Genomic DNA, 19,127 nt, shown 5'->3' with positions numbered 1-19,127 from the left:
GGCTCCCAGTAGTACACCCAGCTCTCTGCAGCACTGGGGGGCCCAGTGCTGGGCCCAGCGCCCCAGGTGTGACCTCAGCAGCATGCGATTCAATCTTTGGTGCTCATCCCTTTTTTTTTTTTTTTTTTTTTTAGTTTCTCTTTGTCAACACTTTTTCTTCCAAAACGCAGCTTTGAGTTGCTAACAAGAAGCGGGCTGTGGGCCCAGCTCTCACCTGTTTGTTTCTACAAGCAACAAAACCCCGCACCGATTCCACAGTTCCTTGCTGAAAGTCATTTAGCAAAGGATATTTTTATCGGTGCCTCGCAATCAGCGCACAGAAATACAGCTGCCTGTTGTGTTGTTTTTTTCTACAGTCGATCTCCTTTCAAGTTGTACCTTCAGAAGAAGCAGGAAGAAACGCCATCCTTCTGCTGGAGCACGGGCGCCTTTTGAAGTGCCGTCACTTTGTTCGAGAACCGCTCTTCCCAAAGGTGGTTCCTGCAGCACCGCCGCGCTGCTCTGTGTTCTGCAGCCAGAGCTGCCTTCAGAAGGCAGCCATCAAAACAAGCGAGGGGAACAAACGCCCCACAAAGAATTCCTCCTCCACTGCCTGCCTCCAATTAGCAGCACTCTCACGGCCCTCACCTGTCCTCGTGCTCTTTGTCACAATGGAGCTGCCAAATTCCAGCTGGAAATGGAGGTTCAGGGCAGGACACAAACAGCCCCACTCCTCTGGGTCCTCATGTGTTCATAGAATCACAGAATGGCCTGGGTTGAAAAGGACCCCAATGCTCATCCAGTTCCAACCCCCTGCTATGTGCAGGTCGCCAACCAGCAGACCAGGCTGCCCAGAGCCACATCCAGCCTGGCCTTGAATGCCTGCAGGGATGGGGCATCCACAGCCTCCTTGGGCAACCTGGTCCAGTGCCTCACCACCCTCTGGGTGTGAAAAACTTCTTTCTCCTAAGCTCTCACCTAAACCTCCCCTGTTTCAGTTTAAAACCATTCCCCCTTGTCCTATACTGTCCAGTGTTCCCTATCTTCTCCAAAAGAACAAAGTGGGGGACCCAGGAATTTGAGGCCATCACACACCCTCCAAAGAGTTCATTTTTCTACATTTTGAAGCTGTAGAGAAGTGTTTTCCTTTGCTCGTGCCTGAGGCTGCTAAGGGCTGTCACCACCCTCAGACAAAAAGGACCATCAGAGAACTTTGTCTTTGTTGAGTTATACATTTTTATTTTCTAAGAGGTACAATACTAAAATAAACACAAATTAAAAAAAAGTTTTATTAAAACAAAACTGTACAAAAAAGCAGTTATACTACATTTTAATTACAGAACAGTCTACTGTCCAAAAGGCACTAATCCAGAATAGGAGATACAATGATACAGGACTCATTTTAACTATTTTAATCAATACAATAGAGCACTTGTTTCTCTGTCCATTCACATACAGAAACAAGGACTTTTGCTACAGTCATTACACACTGTTATAAATATGAGCCCTACATGGAAAGGTGCAGTATCGCTCTCCCTGGACCAGAATTCGGTTCAGACAATGTTAGAAATTAAAACAAAAAGAGCACGAAGGGCAGGAGGGAAGGAGCTGATACTTCTGAAGCACCTACTGCCTAAGGAAGATGGGACAAACGTGAACTGTCACCTTCATTCTGTAGATGGGAGCGCACAGAAAGGACCCGTTTGCCTCCAGCAGCAAGGAAGGGGAAGGGAAATTCGGATCACATAAATTGCAGAGCTTTGTGTTATTCTCCACCACAGACTGTTCTACACAGCTCTGCTTGGACCTTCCCGGGGCAGTTCTCCACTTTATAACTCATAAGGACCAACACCAAGTGACAAAATGACTCCCCTGTCTCCTTGCAGCAAAACACGGAGCAGATCCACTCACAAGATCACAGAATTGCTCAGGTTGGAAGAGACCTTCAAGATCATCAAGTCCAACCACAACCTGACCATACGACCCTAACAACTCTCTGCTAAATCATGTCCCTGAGCACCACATCCAAATGGTTTTAAACACATCCAGGGATGGATCAGCGTCTCGCAGCTAACTGCAGAGACTTAGAGAAGACTTCAGAAAACCTCTTCCTACACATCAGTACCAGAAGGGCGCCGAGCCATGAGAACAGGGACGCCACGGCTGCTCCACCACTCGCTGCAATGCACGCAGGTTGCACCGAAGCCCCACCAGCACTGCTGCCCACCCGCCCTCCTGACAGCAAAACCACTTTGGCAGCTGTGGGGAACGTGGGGTTGCTCAGTAGTGCACTGCAGCTTGCTGGTGGTACCTGAGATTCGCTCCCTGTGACCCACAGTGCCGCCTCCCTGCCTTGGCTGCCTACTCATCCTCCCTCCTGGTCTGCACTGCTACTTGTTTCTTCCTGAAATTTCATGCTGAGGACCATAGCAAAGATACTACAGAGAACAGGCGGGTGAGAGCCCACCAGGTGGCAAACAACAACGCACAGCACATCCACTAAATGCCAGGGATGGACGTAGCCCATGGGCTGAGCAGCCCGGCCACGGCAAAGAGCATCACCCAGCGAGGCAGGAGAGGGGTGGGACGCGGCGGGAGAGGGATACTGCACCTTTGGAACAGTGTCATACACAGAAGACAAAGACAGGCATCTGGATGTTAACAAAAATAAGTAACAAAGAAATATGATTAAACAAAATCTCTTCTCACATCATCCTATACTACATCCTCCTTCTGCTTAGCAGAAAATTGTACGTACACAAAAATACAAATACACAATTTTGTAGAACAGTCTGATTTTAATATATTTATATATATTTATATTTATATGAGTGGCAGGTTAGTTCATTATATAGAGCTTTTTGCACTTTTGGCTCATACGCAACAAGGCTTTATAAATTCAGCTTTAGCTTTCATTCAGGTTTTATAGCTTCTCGAACATTTGTTTTCACATTTAAAGCAGCATCCAATTTGCAAGAGGAGTTGGTGGTGGCTACAGCAAGGATCGGGTCACGAGGTTATTTGGGGTGGGGGAGAATATACATTCCAGTGTGTGTGCGCGCTAGTGCTCGTGTAAAAAAGAACAGAGTGAAGGTGTGACTCCAGGATACCATGTTTACCTCTTGAGGTAGGCACAACACCTACAGCAGATGAGACACAGGTGCGACTCGCGGCGGGGCGCGCGGGGTGGGGAACGAGGACATGAACGGAGGCAGCGGCCAAGGGACGGAGCCGCGGGAGCGCTGGGAGCCGTGGGAGCAGCAGAGCTGGCACAGCTCATCCCCACTTATTGATGGAGACGTGGGGAGGAACTGCAGGGGAGTGCAGCTGCCCCACATGCATGAGACCACGACCGCTCACGTTCAGCACAGTGCTCCGAGGCGCGCGGCCGGCCCGGCACTCCCATCCCAACGCGACGGCGGAACAAAACGAGGGTGCACAAAACCCCAAAATGGAAATCCCAACCCACAGCATGTCACACAGAGCCCGGAGACTCTGCTTTCCTCATTCTCCTTCTGTGCCCCCTGTACTGTTCCGTTGCCTTTTCACATCTGGGTTGGACACGCTTGCTGCTAAGCTCTTTTCAATTACGACCACCATTATCGACAATCACTTTGTTTAGGAAAAAAATCACAGTCAAAAAAAAGGCATCTCTGGAGCAGGGGGACAGCACTACATCCAATGTACTATGGGCTCCGTGAGCACCATGTCCTCATCAGCACCCCAGCCATAGATTCTCCTTTGATCATTGCTTATACCAACACCCATCGACATCCTACAAGCTCACTTTCTATTCTCTGCACAAGAGATGCCCTTACGGCTTCTCTTGCCAGCAAAATTTCCTAGGCTTTCCCAACTCATATGTAATTAAGTTGTCACGGTGAAAACAACACTTTGTTACTCATGAAAAATAAAACATCTACGTATGGGTTGCTTTCATCTTCGGAACCCTCCAGTGGTACCAACACATCTCACCAGCGTTCCCTTATTTTATTTCCTTTTGCTATGGTCAGAAGAAACTCTTTAATGCAATTTTTTAAACTAACGTTGATATCTTTTATTTTACTCACTTAAAATCCTCATTTTTACAAGGTTATAACCACCTGCCAATCATTACATTATTCTGACAAAATGTTTAGCAGGTGCCACTCTAACAAGCCTAGAAATAATTAAGAATAAAGGAAGAAACCGCCTCTGTGATTCCAAGAAGGGATCATTATGGATATCGGCCACTCCTACCCAGAACCTCAGATATAGGGCTATCCAGAGATATGAGATGAACGCACAAAGCCATTTGCATCCGGAATCCCAGAAGCAGTTTCCTGCCAAATTCTGCCCGAGTTTCCCCCTCCTTCCCATCCACCCTAAAACAGAGATTGCCACGTTTGGCTGAGAAACACCGTCTGCTAAGAAGTTCCCCACCAACAAGTTTTAGGTTGGAGAATGAGGGGAGCAGCATGAGGAAAGGGATTTCTTCCCTGCTGGATTCTGCAGGGCTACAGACTCCCACTGCTCCTCCGGAGGAAGCGCAGCGAGGGCTCTGCTCTTAGGAGGGAAATGAGGTCTAATCCTATTTCTCCAGCTCACTCTGGAGTCCTGTTACTCACTTAGGCACTTTTTAAATCGACACTAAGAAAAAAATAATAATAATTAAAAAAGTACTGCACATATTTCACACTTCCTGGGCTTTTATGAGCCTTGGGAAGATCATAGAGACCAAGGGGGAGACAGCCAAGGCCATCTGTCAAAAAACAGTGCTCCCCGTGGACATAACCCACTTGTAATTGTCACCCTTTGACAGAACCGCTGTTGAACTAAACCTGGTTTGAATCTGTCACTCCCACGCCATCCTTAAGGTAGAAGCCTGTCCTTGGTGGCTCTGCCCACGGTGACAGCGCTCTGTCACGCAGGGCGTGATGCCTGACTTCCAGGTGCTCCCCCAGCGAGAGCCCCTGGTGCAGGAGGACGTGCTGCCCTCAGCCCCATGAGCCACCCTGATGGCAGAGGGAGGAGGAGCTGCTGCTGATGGCGTTAGGAACGGCACTGCTAGCGCTACGGCAGGATCCCAGCACAGAAATATTTCTGCTTCTTGGTTTGCATGGCAACGAGGATGAAATGCAACATGTCCCCTCTCCAAAGAACAAGCAGGGCTCTGGCCCCAGAGAACTGAGAAATAAATCGAAAGCTTCAAGTCTCAACACAAATTCATGCACAAGCCAAAAAGAAAGTTCAGTGGATAACACTGAAGGATGGGAACTTCAAAATCCAATCCATTTTCATTATTGTATCTATTCAGAGAAGTCCTTCCATTTCAAGTTTTTTTTTTTTAATCACCTTCAAATGTAGAACAACTTAAAAAAATCAAAAAGCTACTCTGGCTGCCAAAGGTGATGCCAGGCCCCGGGTGAATGACATGACGACACGCAGCAGGACACATGCTCAGGTTGGAAAAGACCTTCAAGACCATCAAGTCCAACCTCAAAACCCGCACACCACCCATCCCAAAAACTCACGTGAAAAAAGCAGGTGGTAACACACTAACCAGGAAAAACAACTGCACTGATTCATACTGCTTCCAATATTAAGTGCAAGCAAAACATTAAAGAAAAATAATGCTACTACCTTGTCCCTCTGCTGCCCGTGGTCCAGCACTTGCAAATACACTATTTCACATGGGAGGCTGCTGATGAAAACCTGCTGTAAAAGGTCTGAATTTATGAGTTCTTTTTGTTTGTTTTAAATGGTCTGAGTGAACTCTGGAGACTCTTTCATATTTATACTTTACTGTGAACAATATATATCTGAACTTCAAGTAGGCAACTGATACAGTGCCATCTAATAGGCAAAAGGAGAGATGAATCTATGTTGACTTGGACTGAAGTATTAAAGGAATTAGAAAACAACTAACTATAAATACACTGCTCGAAGTTGTGAAGGTAATAAAGTGCCTGTAGAGAAAAAAGACAAGAATGAGAAACAAGAGGAATGACATTGAAATGGCAGAAATCACTGAAGATGGAGAAAGGGCACAGAAAGCAATAAGTTAGTCCTACCAGGAGGGTGAGAGGCAACAGACACCAAAGATCACAGAACTAAACAGAACAGGTAAACCTGAGCACCATAATCATGTGCAAGAAACACCAAATTAGTTTGTTAAGAACGGCTGCATCTGTGACATACCTGTATTTTCACAAATCATTTGCTAGAATATCACGGAATAGCTACTGAAGTGCAAGGCCCAACACCAGTCTTCCCAGTTAAAAACAACAACAAAAAATCATACTTAGAAGTTACTGTTTCCCTGATTTGTTAATCTAAGCATCAAAAGTAAAGGGAGGGAAGGGAGGAGCACCCCCATGCTGGGGTCTTTCAGGTAGTGAAGAGCTCAAAGGATTTCAAAAACCTCAACTTCAGTATTACACCAGACTGGTTTGTTATCAGCATGGAAATCACATCCATCACTTCGCTGGAGACCAGACAAACACTGAGTTCAGGTCAGAGCATGTCTGTGTGAGAAAACCATCCGTAAACCAGGTAAAATAGGACTACTGAGGTGTGAAAGAGCTTGGAAGAAAGACAAAAGGAACACAGCTACAGTTTGGGACGAATATGTGTGACAAATTCTGTACCGACAAGGATCAGCTTCAGAGGAAAGTGAAAGGCTCAGAGCTGCTGAAGGAAGTATAGCTCAAATACTTGTCTGGAATTCCTTCAAGGAAACAGAGGCTCAGGGTAGGAAATCATTTCAAGAGGAGAGATGAGTTTAGCAAGAAGACTTGTGGTGGCTGTGATATTTTTGAAGCACGCTGGCAACAGATAAAAGCATTCGTATCAACAGTTCCTTGAGCTACTGCAGCTTACAGGAAATGGTTGTGACTGACCAACACTTTTTCACGGGAAATGATTTTATGTGGAATGTGCCCGGATAACGGTGAAAACACAACGGCTGGGATTCGTGTACCCACATGCTCATAGCTCAAATAGCAAAGAAAAATTTAGGATTAGAAATTCAGATCGACCTGCTCTGGATTTTGGTTGGGTTCTTCTTTGTAGAAGAAACAAAAATAATGGTTGAAGAGAATGATGTTGTTCCAGAGCTACCATAGCTGCTGAACACTGATGGGTATGGCAGTACGTATCGCTGTTTCAGTAGGACAGATGGGCAGAATCTGTGAGACGCTGAAGCAAATCTAAGTAATATGGCAGCATACAATAAACCACCTTCTATCAAAACAGCGTTCGCTTGATTCACATCATGGCAGAAATACAAAGAGTAAAAAGGTTTTTATCATACATAACTTGACGTGGTTTAGAGACATAAGGCACAACATTTCCTCTGATGGAAAGTCATACATTTTGAAGGAGTTCTTACTGTAGAGAACCACTCTACTACTCAAATCTCAACAAATTATTATATACTACGAACAAGTTATAGCTGTAAGAGTAGAAGTCTACCTCTTTGGAATCATAGTTTAACAATTAAGGCCAGAAGGGACCGATCTACTAGCTAAAAGGAGACCCTGCACATTACATGAGTTTCCATGTCTGATGCAAACTCCATTCTGCTTCATCCAGCCATTCAGAACTCACATAGTTCCATCTAAACTCAGACCACCCAAACGATGCAGAAAGGTGAAATGCTCTCATGGCTACTTTTCGCACCAAAATCTTACCAAACCTTTTGAACAAAAGGCAGCTCAAATGTGCCCAAGGGAGAGTCTCTGTCATTTGGTCTTGAAAAGATCTGCTTACTTGCCATGAAGTATAAATTTGCACCCTGGTATGGGAAAAACTGGTCAATGAGTTGATATTCTGAATTCTTGGCTCTGGTTAGCTTCTGAAGGACATTTTCAGCACTGTCACTACAGTACTGTTAGAGACAGATAGCAGCAACGTTACCAGCAGGCAGACTTAAAATATAATAACAATTTAAAAAATGCAAAGTCAAACGTACTTTGAGGAATGCAATATATGCTCAATATTCTTACTGGAATATATTGGGTGAGAAATATTAATTGATAATTTAATCATGTCTTTGTCTTGAGTGATTTGATGAATAAAATTTGTTAGTAAAATGCGTTTTTAAATCTCAAATGATGTGAAATACAACTCAGAAGGCTGATGCCAACCTCTTAATTACAGAGGTGTGTTATTTAAGCTACATATGCCATCTCGCCATAACATGGAAGACTTTAATTAGTTAAGGAGGAGGGATGGAAGAGAAGGATAGGAAGATGAATTGAGGCCAGTGACAGCAGCAAGTTAGTGTCTAAAAATTCCTGTCCTAGGAAAGAAATTCCTACCATTGCAACTGTGAGTAAGTACTACCAGTAACAATGGTTCTGGAAGAGCTAAGTACCCAAGACCCATAGGTCTGTTCTGAACCACAGTGACAACGGGTGAGATTTGCAGAAGTAACTCTATAAAGAAGTTGAAAAGTAACTGAAGGATTTAGGTAAGAGCCTAAATAAGTGAAGTTCCTAATTTCTTTGCAAATCTGTTGAAGTTAGGAACCCGCTATCTTTTCTAAATTTTACTAACTCTATATATGCATCTTTACATAGCAAAAAGCTTCAGAAACTCATCTGGTACAGCAGGACAGTATCACTATGGAATACAGTCAAGAAGTTTACAATCAAATATGGAGCACAAGCTCTGCAGGGCTAAAGGCAGATCCACAGATGTTGTTTTTCACAAAAAACAGAATGGAAAGGCAGACAACACTTTATGACAAATGCTTTTGCAGAATCTAGCAACGTATCATGGAAGATTATGATGTTAGTGTAGGTCACCAGTACACCTTCTCTCCTGCAGTACAGAAGAATACCCAGCTGCAGAAATCTCTTCTGAGATTTCTTAAGAAAAAAGTGAGTTAGCTTGTAATGCTAGACCATATTATATCACAGAATCATGGAATGGCTTGGGTTGGAAGGGACCTTACAGACTATTTAGTTCCAACACTCTGCCGTGGGCAGGGATGCCACCCGTCAGGTCAGGACACTGCAGACAACTTCAGGACAACACAGCTATACCCTTAGCAAGAACCGCTGGCAATGCTTCCAAACTGAGACCATACAGGAGATGTGCTGAAGTGGCACAGAAGAGCCAGAAACACAGAAAAGCCAGCTTCAATTTGGAAACTGAAGGCTAACTGCGATTGGCATTCTCCATCTGTGGGCAGGGTAAAAACAGCACGAGCAGATCAGTGGAGTCCCAGACCACGGCTATACTTCCTTATCATCTCTACAAGTGACAAATCAAGAAGAGCTCAAGCAGAACACAGGGTAATCTGTAATCACACAGTCACGCAATTAAGCGTCAGCTTTATTTCTAAAACCCACAAAGAAGAAATAAATACCCAAAAGCATAAAAGGAAGAGAAGTAGTTTTGCATAGAAAACTAAACTCTGTTTCAGCCCCTGCTGCTAGAAGTTACCATTAGGAACAGGTCATTATTAAAGTTTACGAAGTATAGCTGTTCCAAATGTCACCAGTAATGCTGGTTGTAAAGAAAATTAGGGGGCGGAAGATCTTCTGTTTTCAATCACAGAAAGACAGAAATCCTTTTAATTATGACCATGCCAATCCACATCTTTCTAAAGCAGCTAATTACATGTCAGGAGAACATCCAGCCATTCGAAAGAGCTGCCATTACTTTTCCTGCCATACTCTTACACATTTATCTGCCCATCCCCATTACCCTGCCTGCGTTCTGAAAGGATTCAGCAGAAGCATGCTGGATGTTTTGATCAGCAAAATGCACCCGCTTCCATTTAACAAGAATAGGGGATAAATGGTGCAGACAGCCTTGTGCCAAGCCAGCTGAGAGTGGGATGCACTGTACATACAGAGCATCGAGGGCTGTTACAGCTCGCTCCACTTTCACGAGTTGGGTTTCCTTGTGCTGAAGCCGTTGGCTGGAGCACTCCAAAGCTCACTGCAAAGAACAGGGAAGAGCACAACACTGCAGTAGTCAAACCAATCAGTCAGTTTCCTTGATCAGCTTGGTTAAAGGGAGCTTCTAAAATAAGTTTTGTGAGTTTACCCCACACACACCTAAAACAGCAAATCCTTTTCTATCTCTCTGACATATCACTCAAATACTACACTGATAAGCACTCCGTAAACATCACAGACTGCATCTCAAATTAATAAAAAAAAAATTTGTTTACTTGTTCCAGCAAGTACGAGCTAGGGTATGATCTGAATTTTCATAAGGAGCATGTGACAGAGGGACCTTAACGAAACGAGTACAGTTCGTACTGATTGTCATAACCATGTCAATGCCATCGTCACTACTGCATCACCTCTGCCAAATGGATGGCGACATGAAAATAGGCATGGACAAACAATTCCAAGCTATTTTTAAGAGACAGAACCTAAGGCCAAGGTTAGCAATGAACAACTCTTGAGAGGTTTGAATTTTTCTCCCTATGTTTGTTCCACTGGCGCAACTGAGAATAATTTATTTAACTTTATTTATATTTGCTGGACAAAAACCAACATCAAAACGCCGTCCTCTTACTGACAGCCCTCAAGATGATCGCATCCACTTCTCTAGTTATAACACAATTCTCACAATGGAGAAAAATATCTTTTGTATATTTTAAATTTGAATTTATAGCTGTCGCCTCTAGAATGCCTCTTTTTTTTTTCCTTCAATGTGCAATATCTTTAATTGGACAGTTCTAATCCCATTTATTAGACAAAATGAATAGACACTAAAATGAGAGGTTTGGGGCGATGCTTTTCAGCTTGCCAAATGCCCGTTGGCCAATAACTGCTTCAAGATCCCAGCTGCAAAAAGGGGAAAGCTTTGTTTTGAATATTCTCTGCAACTCTTCTCCTTTGGAACTGGACGGTACCCATGGTCAGCCCATCCACCTTCCCTCCCAAGAAGTCACAGTGAAAAAGTTACTCCTCAAACTTCCAATCAATCGGCCAGGATTGTGATACAACCCCAATTACTCCTATTAAGAGGCATTTAAACACACAAAACCTGCAGCTGTCTAATAAGAACAAGCATACGTTCGATCACTAAAAGTTTTTTCAAGAGCAACCCTGCCAATAAAGATTCCTGCCAAATGAGAAATGCTACATGAAACTCAACATTATTGCCTACAAGCTGAAGATTTCATTCAAAATAATATTACCAAGTCAAAGAACTTCAAAGAGTGCAAGAGCTACTTGGGTGGGAAGCCCTGTCTAACATAAGAACAAAGCTTATTTTGACACTAAAATTTGCTGGTAATTATCAAATGAACTTGAAAGAAGCTGATGGACCCGTGGGAATGAGGGCTACAGAGTGATGTAGCCGGTACAGGCGGAGGAATAGAAAACTTCTGGTAAGAAATCTATTATCTGAAATGAGGAGGATTCCAGGCATAAAGGGGGAAAAAATATTCCCCTACTAAACATCCACAGCTCAGTACTGAATCTTCATAATTAACACTGAAATGCGTGAATCCAGAACTGACCTTACGCACAGAGAAAAAGAACCCCGCATTAAGCGTTTTAGAGGCTGCAATTTCGAGTTGCAACTCTGATATCAGTTTTGGCTTGGTGGTTTTATTTTTGTGAAACATACAGTGAAATCCTGTTACCAGTACCACGTACCCCCGCGTGGCTCAGCGACCTGGTGGATGTCATAGAATCATAGAATCACAGGTTGGAAAGGACTTACAAGATCATCTAGTCCAACTATCCTCCTATTACCCTTGCTACCAGTGATCTACCAGCACAATGCTTGCATTCTACTCTGCAAGCAGCATCTCACTGTTACTCCACAGAGGGGATCTGAGAATCTTGAACTTATCTCTGTGTTCTCTTGCACCTTAAAGGCAGGAGTGACACTTGGGATAGTGACTCCATGCTGTTCCATAGTAGTGAACATCATCATGATTTCTCTTCAAAATAACTTCCAAATCAGACCCCAAATCTGTCTTTGTATGTTTTTCTATTATTATTTTTTGGCAATGGCCAACAGCAAACACTTAAGAAAATAACATGAAGCTCCAAGCAAGTGCAGAAGATCTAGGCTACCAAACTAAATCTTCTGACAATCGACATTTGAAGATTTACTGAAACCAAAAATTTAGCATCCCAGTAGTCAACAGTGGGCTTCAGCTGAGTACAATTTCTCCTCTAATCTGTTCAGCTGTATGAAATTTTTCAAGTCTACACTCACAGCAGCAAGACAATGAAAATTCCTCTCGAAGGCAAAAATGAATCTACAGCACAAACGTTATTAAAACATGGAGAACTTACCAGTTCAGTGTCAGCCAAGGAACGAAACAAGCTAATTCAAATATCCCCGAAGAACTGTGTAAACAGAGCAAATAATTAATGAGATTTATTCCTTATGGCTTGATTAGAACCTGGAGCCAGACTCTACAAATAAAGCTCATCTATATCAGGACAAGATAGAACTTTTTAACAATAGGCAAAATAACAGAATTTCTTTAAACAAGTGAACATGTGCAGATGAGAACTGGGAAACTCCCTGACCTGAGCAGGTTTGTACAGAATCATACAAGGGTTGCTCCAAAAGTAATGCCTCCTATTTTATGATGCTGGCCCATAGCATCAGACGTGGATGTGGGTGGGATGGCAGTAGAGGCTGAAACTTCCCACCAATATTCCATTATGTTCTGTTGCTGTGTGATGGATGGCAACAGAAAGGCAGCCTGATAGAATGGTGTCTGACATGGAAGTGCATGTGAAGCAAAGTCATGGAACTGAATTCTTCTGTGATGAAAATACAGCATCCACTGACATTCGTCAATGCTTGCTGAATGTTAATGGAGACAAAACAGTGGATGTAAGCACAAAGAGGCAGTGGGCAGTGCATTTCAGCAGCAGCGACAGTGATGTGAAACACAAGCCACATTCTGGACAGCCATGCACAGCTGTCACACTACTCAGAAAAGAGCATCTCCATCAGTTCATTTGTGCCAATAGGCAAATTACAATCAGAGAACTGTGTACAGAGCTGAATATCTGCTTCAACGACAGTGGCAATGCTGGAATACTGCAAAGTTTGCAGCAGACAGGTGCCATGAATGCTCACACGGGAATAGAAAGAACACTAGTATGCAGGTCTGTCAGGACCTACTGAACCAACACAGGGCTGAAGGTGAGTTCCCTGGATCGCATCGTTACCAGTGACAAGACGTTGTGCCACCACCACGAGCCAGAGTCAAAATGGCAGCATATGGACTGGAGACAACTGAACTTCCCATTGAAGAAAAACTTACAGGACACAGCCTTCAGATGGTAAAGTGTTGTGCACAGTCTTTTGGGATAGGAAAGGAGGGATCATTCTGGATTTCCTGGAACCTGGATAAACCATCAACCTAGACTGTTAGGTCACACTGACTAAGCTGAAGGCTTGAACTTCCACAGCCAGGCCAGAGAAGGCGACAATCTTTCTCTTGCAGTATGATAACATCAGGTCCCATATTAGTTTGAAGAACACGGAGCACACCGCCATTCTTGGCTGGCCTGTCCAGCGACACTCTGCATAGTCCAGATTTGGCACCTTCTAACTTCCATCTCTTCTGGCTGATGAAATATGGACTGCATGGGCAACAACTTCTAACAACAATACCATCACAGCAGCTGTGAAACAGGGGGTTACCTCCATCGGTACAGATGTAGGCTCTTATTCATCGCTGGCAAAAATACATAGCTAATGGTGGTGGCTATGCTGAAAAACAATGTTTTGTAGCTGAGAATTTTCTCTATCAAATATTGTTATTGTGCTCTTCGCATCTGCTGTAGTTTCAATGGAAATAAATAGGAGGCATTACTTTTGGAGCAACCTACAAAGAATAATTTGGGTCGGAAGAGACCTTTGAAGATCTCTGATCCAACCCCAGATCTTGTCCAGTTGAGTTTTGGATATCCCCAAGGATGGGTTTTTCCACTGCCTTTCTTGGCCCCTCTTTTACCACTTGCAGTACGAAAATATTCCTCTGAAAATTCCATCTGGAACTTTCTTAATGCAATTTGAGCCCACTGCTCCTCATCTTTTTCTATGTACCTCTGAGAAGAGCCTGGCTCTGTATTCGCTATACTGTATTCACTACCAGTTAGAACAATTAAAGAGCAAAATAAGATCTCCCCAGAGCCAATCCAAACAACCTCAGCTCTCTCAAACTCCCACACGTGACATGTGCTCCAACCCCCTCATCTCAGCAGCTGTATGACGGACGTACCACTGTCCAAAACTGACCACAATACTCCAGATAGGCTCCCAGAAGTGAAGAGCAGAAGGGATTTACTTATTGCCTTCCTTGCTCTTCCTAATGAAATTCCTTTATCACTACAAGGATGCACTGCTGACTCACAACCAACCTGCTCATGTCCAACATATGAGTAATGGGATTATGCTATAACAATATCTATGCTTGTAGTGTATTAGATGTCTCTACAACTCTAGGCCATCAATGAATAATGTCTGCTTGCTGCTATGTTATGATTTCCTTTATCAACTCAGAATACTTTTGTAACTATCTGGGATTTCAGACTTCAGGAAAAAGACATAGAGAGTTCAAACCAAAAACAAAAGAACAAGTAGAGGTAGAAATTGTTGTTTTAAGAAGACTGTTAGAGACAAGAACTCAAGTATAAGAACTTTATGAGCCACAAAATAACAGCCAGAATTTACTCTAAAAGTTAAAAGCAATCTGTGCCCATCACAGAAGAGGAACCATCTTGAATGATTTCTTCTCTATTCACAGAACAAAAAGGTAGACCTAGTCTGCCACCAGACCTGTTTCAAGGGACCCCACACAAGAACAGACTGCAGTAGCTCCAGGTTGCCACTGAACTGCGACGTGACCAAAAAACCAAACCCACCACCACCAAGAAGATAATTTTCAAGAATCTCCAGAGACAAAAAGACACAAACAACATCCCACACTGCAGCAGAAAACCTAGAAAAAAAGTCTAAATCACAGGCCGCACTCTCCACCAAGTCTTTCAATTACTCTAGATCAGGGGCAGGTCTTCTGACATCGTCACACCAGCATCTACTCCATGTAAGCTAATTCCTGTCAAAGCAGAAAGCTGTTAATCATCTGCAAACTGTCTGCTATGAACTTTCAGAATAAGGGAAACAGGCTGCTGCACGCACCTGAACTCCCACTCTTTCCTCATTCCTCTTGCAGGTAAGTGCAAACCAAGGTGACAGAAACCTGAAACACACCAAATGTCTCTTTTTTTTTCTTTTTTCAGCATGACCGATTCCTTGGTTAAACAATTTGCTGTTTGCAAATCTGGTGAGACGATGTGAGAGAGCAGCAAACTGGTATTTACCTTAAAAGCTACAGACAAGGAGGATCTGACAATCTCCAGCTGTTCACAAGTGGTTTATCTGATTAACCTTCATACTGGATATCGACGCCTGATGAGACCAGCAGCTACCTGACACTGACAGACAGAATTATGGTCAGATTACTATATTATTATAAAGGACATCAGATGGTCTGGATATACAGTTTTAGGGGTGTTACTCTGATCCTGCATCACATGAACCAAAAATCGGAATATGGATTTTTATTCTTCCCTATTGCTTTAAAAAGGCGATGCTTGAAACAAGGACTTTTTTTTTTTTTCTCGAGATGCTATAGTAAGCAATATTTCTTCTAAAATTGCAGCTGTCCAACAGTTTGAGTCTGTTCTTTTTAAAATGAAACAGCCAGGACAAATGGTGGTGGCAATCCCAACATAAAGAGGCCATCGATTATTAAAATCTCCTTCCTATAAATCGTGGATGTTGCTTGTCAGCTTGGTGTGTGACTGCAGTATGAATAAGGTAAAATTCCACTAAGGCTATAGTTTGCTTGATCATTCTGCTGTGCAAAAATAGGGAAAAAAAAGCTCTCCCTGTTCTTTCACTCCTTAGTACCAAAACATTCACACACACATTCAGAAATAAACTGCAATGGTGCAACGGCAGCTGATCCAATTCTGTGTTTTCCCCGAGTCTGCCCTGATGCTACTTACAAATTTGCCTACTCAAGAAATGCAATAAAACAGAAAAAGACGGCTTCATTCTGCTTCAGTGATCTATACCTAAAGAAAGCACATAAATTTTCCAATGAAATCCATAAATGAAAGACGAGGCCAAGACCTACCTATTTATCTTCAGAGTTACAGAGACAAAGAGGTGCCAGCTCTGCACCCTCTGAAAGCACAAAATCTCCTCCGCACTTACCCAAGCAATTTTGGTGAGATTAACAGATGTGAGGATGATCTAAGCTAGCCTACACCCTGGTGGGTTTAGGCTGCCCAAAAACCTGCTGAGGAGCCGCAATTTGGGAGGTCACGATGCTAACTGATAGCTGTGCATGAGGAAGGGAGGATGAGAACAAACCAAGTAACTGTGACTTCCTTTTGTCCCCTCCACCTTCGGAAGAGGATGAGAGAAGAAGGAAGCCCATCCTTCAGAATTCAGCTATTTTCCCCACTTCAGCTATTCCCACGTAAATGGGGAAGATACAAATGGAATGTTTTGGAAATACTATGGAAATTTTTATATATCTATATACAAAAATTTACATAGTTTTTTTTTAATTTTTGTTATTTTTGTTATTTTTTTTGTTTTTGTTTTTGTTTTTGTTTTTTTTTAATGTAACACAGTCCTGCCTGTCTCTAACACTTCCCGTGCTGTTTCCATTGAGATGTTTCCTCTTACCGGCAGCAACATATCATTTTATCAGGATGCCAGGAGATCGTTTCCACACAATGCCAGCAGATGTAATTTTCTTAGATGCACACACAGTTCATCATTTAGATACTAGATGACAAGGCGATCGCAGGGTGACTCTGTAATGCGAGTTTGCTGTTTGGCATTTTGAATTCTCAAATGATAAAAAAAAGACTTATCAAATATAAATATCTTTAAGAAAAAAGGTAACAAAAGTGCTACATATGATCAAGGAAAACAATTCCATTAGTTTCTGCTACTTAAAGTAGGTTTGCTTTACAAATATTACCACATCCATTATCAGTATGGCTTCCAATTATTAATTAAATTGCTCGTAGCAGTATAGCTTTCTCACATCTTAACAAGGACAGAGTAAAGAGAACACAAAACATTCACACCCCGTTTCTCTGGTAAGAGATCCTCTTGCCTTTAAGCAAAGGCAAAAGCTCTTATGTAGGAGAATATTTATGCTATGATGGTTAACTAGCAAAGGTCAGATGTCAAACTTCTTGAATAACCTTTCGGGCTAGATGTAGGCATTAGTTACACAGACGTGTAAAAAAAATCACTCACCCGTTTCATGACCTTAAAACCTTCTTGGAAAACATTGCTTTTGAAAGTGGCAAAGTGGAGAGGGGAATAGGGTGGGGACAGAAAAGGAAGAATAAAAAGTGAAACTGTTAGTGACAGATCAATAGAGTCTAGACCTCTTCTGAGCAGGCACTACAAGCCATGCCAAATAATGAATAGTGGTTTTGAGAGGTGGACTGTTGTCCATTAGACATTCAGCTCATTTTTCATATGATCCCAGGCTGGGCTTCAATCATGGTCCCAGAGGCAGAAGGCAGTACTTATCCACTAAGCCACGCAGCTTGTGAGTAGAGGATGTCTGTGTTGAATATGTGAACATCAACTGAAATATGTGAATGTGTTTCCAATGGACATTCTTAGCACAGCACCCAAAAGTATATCAAGTCACTGTATGACCAGTGAGGCACAGCTTATTGCAGCTGGAAATCTGAATCAGCTGAAGTGGGGTTTCTAGTGTTCTTTTTACTCTCTGTTGATACTCCCAGTCTGGTGTCCATCGACCCTGTGCCACTACCTCAGCTTGCATCCTTTCAGTCTCAGAGAAGGAAAAGCGTACAGACTATTTTTACACAATCTCTAAAGGTATCCAAGATTTTAAGTGTAGCCTAAGACTTGTAATTGAGGACTGTCTAAAATACCTGGAAGCACTTTGAATGCTAAGATAGAGCAGCAAGATTTTTCTAGCCACTGGGGCTGGGAGAGGGAGGTTGGTTGGTTGATTGATTATTTATTGGGAATTAATACTGAGAGAGTATACGCAAAGGCTGAGGGCACCATGCCATCTTCACAGAACAAGACCCTAACAGCTAACTGACGTACAAGAAACTGCAAAGTTATACTGTAAGAACACATATTAAGGACCGAGGAAAGTCTGCTAAGGTGCTACGTCTAAAACTAAGTTACTTCTTGCTTCGACCCTCCCCCTTCTTTATATCAGTCGTCGTCTAGAGCCTCTGTCTTGATCTCGTTGGCTCCTTGCCGGGCCAATGCCAAGATGGTGTGGTTTACCGCTGCCATTTCCACAGCTAATGAAATGGGGTCTTGATGGTCACTATGGCTAGTGCTGTCATCCTGCACAGGTGGAAAGGAGAAGAGAGAAGTGTGGTTATTACACAAGCAGAAAAGCAGCTAACAAAAATAGCGTATAAAATAACGGCCTAGGGGCAGCAAATTGCACATTTGTTACAGGGGTACAACATGAAAGGAATTTACACAACTGATTTGCCTCAATGCGCAGACAAAGGTAAGAGGGGTAAGGAGTGGTGTACCCAATTTTCTAGAGAAAAATTTAAGCAGAGGGAATATTCTGAGGAAGACAGGAAATCATAAAGATAAAAGCAATATACAACATATGTCAGGAAACCAAACTAAGGTAGGGATCATTATCCACTGCACAAATTCATGCTGTGCTTACATTTTGAATACTGTATCCAGTTTTGCTCATTCCATTTAAAGAGGACATAACAGAAGTAGGAAAAATCGTGAGAGTGGCAATCAGGAGAAAGAGTCAGGGGTTGGCTTTTTTACAAGGACGGACTAAAGAGGCTCAGTTCCTCGGCTTGGAAAAGAAATGGCTGATGGTTGATATGGTAAATGCTTATTACAAATAATCAGTAAATAGAGAACAACTGTTCGCTACTTCTGATGATCTAATAAGCAAGGGTGCTCACTGAAATGATGAGATAATACGTTCCAAAGCAAAAACAGGAAGCAGCTCTTCTCTTATCACTGCTCAGTTGTAGGATTCACTGATTTTTAGATTAGACAAAAGTAAATATGCCTTTAAAAAGAGGGGTTAGACAAGTTCATGGAAAATTAGTCTACTATAACTATTAAAAAGAAAG

The 19,127-nt window shown here is 42.8% G+C and overlaps 1 protein-coding gene across 21 annotated transcripts in view; it reads right to left on the bottom strand.

Annotated features, from left to right (window-relative positions):
• Positions 1–1,191: 1,191 nt before the first annotated feature.
• HMBOX1 (homeobox containing 1) overlaps positions 1,192–19,127 on the bottom strand; it is a 130,835-nt gene continuing 112,899 nt past the window's right edge. For 18 of the 21 annotated variants that reach the window (XM_085218298.1, XM_085218296.1, XM_085218300.1 and 15 more), the window contains one exon: positions 1,192–18,354. In XM_085218298.1, coding sequence (XP_085074424.1) covers positions 18,217–18,354 — 138 coding nt within the window. In that variant the 3' untranslated portion in view covers positions 1,192–18,216. The remainder of the gene's footprint in view (positions 18,355–19,127) is intronic. The other 3 variants (XM_085218297.1, XM_085218299.1, XM_085218304.1) reach the window with 1 other exon arrangement.

Source organism: Meleagris gallopavo, chromosome 2 (genome assembly GCF_905368555.1).
Source record: "Meleagris gallopavo chromosome 2, MGAL_WU_HG_1.1, whole genome shotgun sequence".
Lineage (NCBI taxonomy): Eukaryota > Metazoa > Chordata > Aves > Galliformes > Phasianidae > Meleagris > Meleagris gallopavo.
The sequence above is the reverse complement of the archived record's forward strand: the minus strand, read 5'-3'. Positions and strand labels throughout refer to the sequence as shown.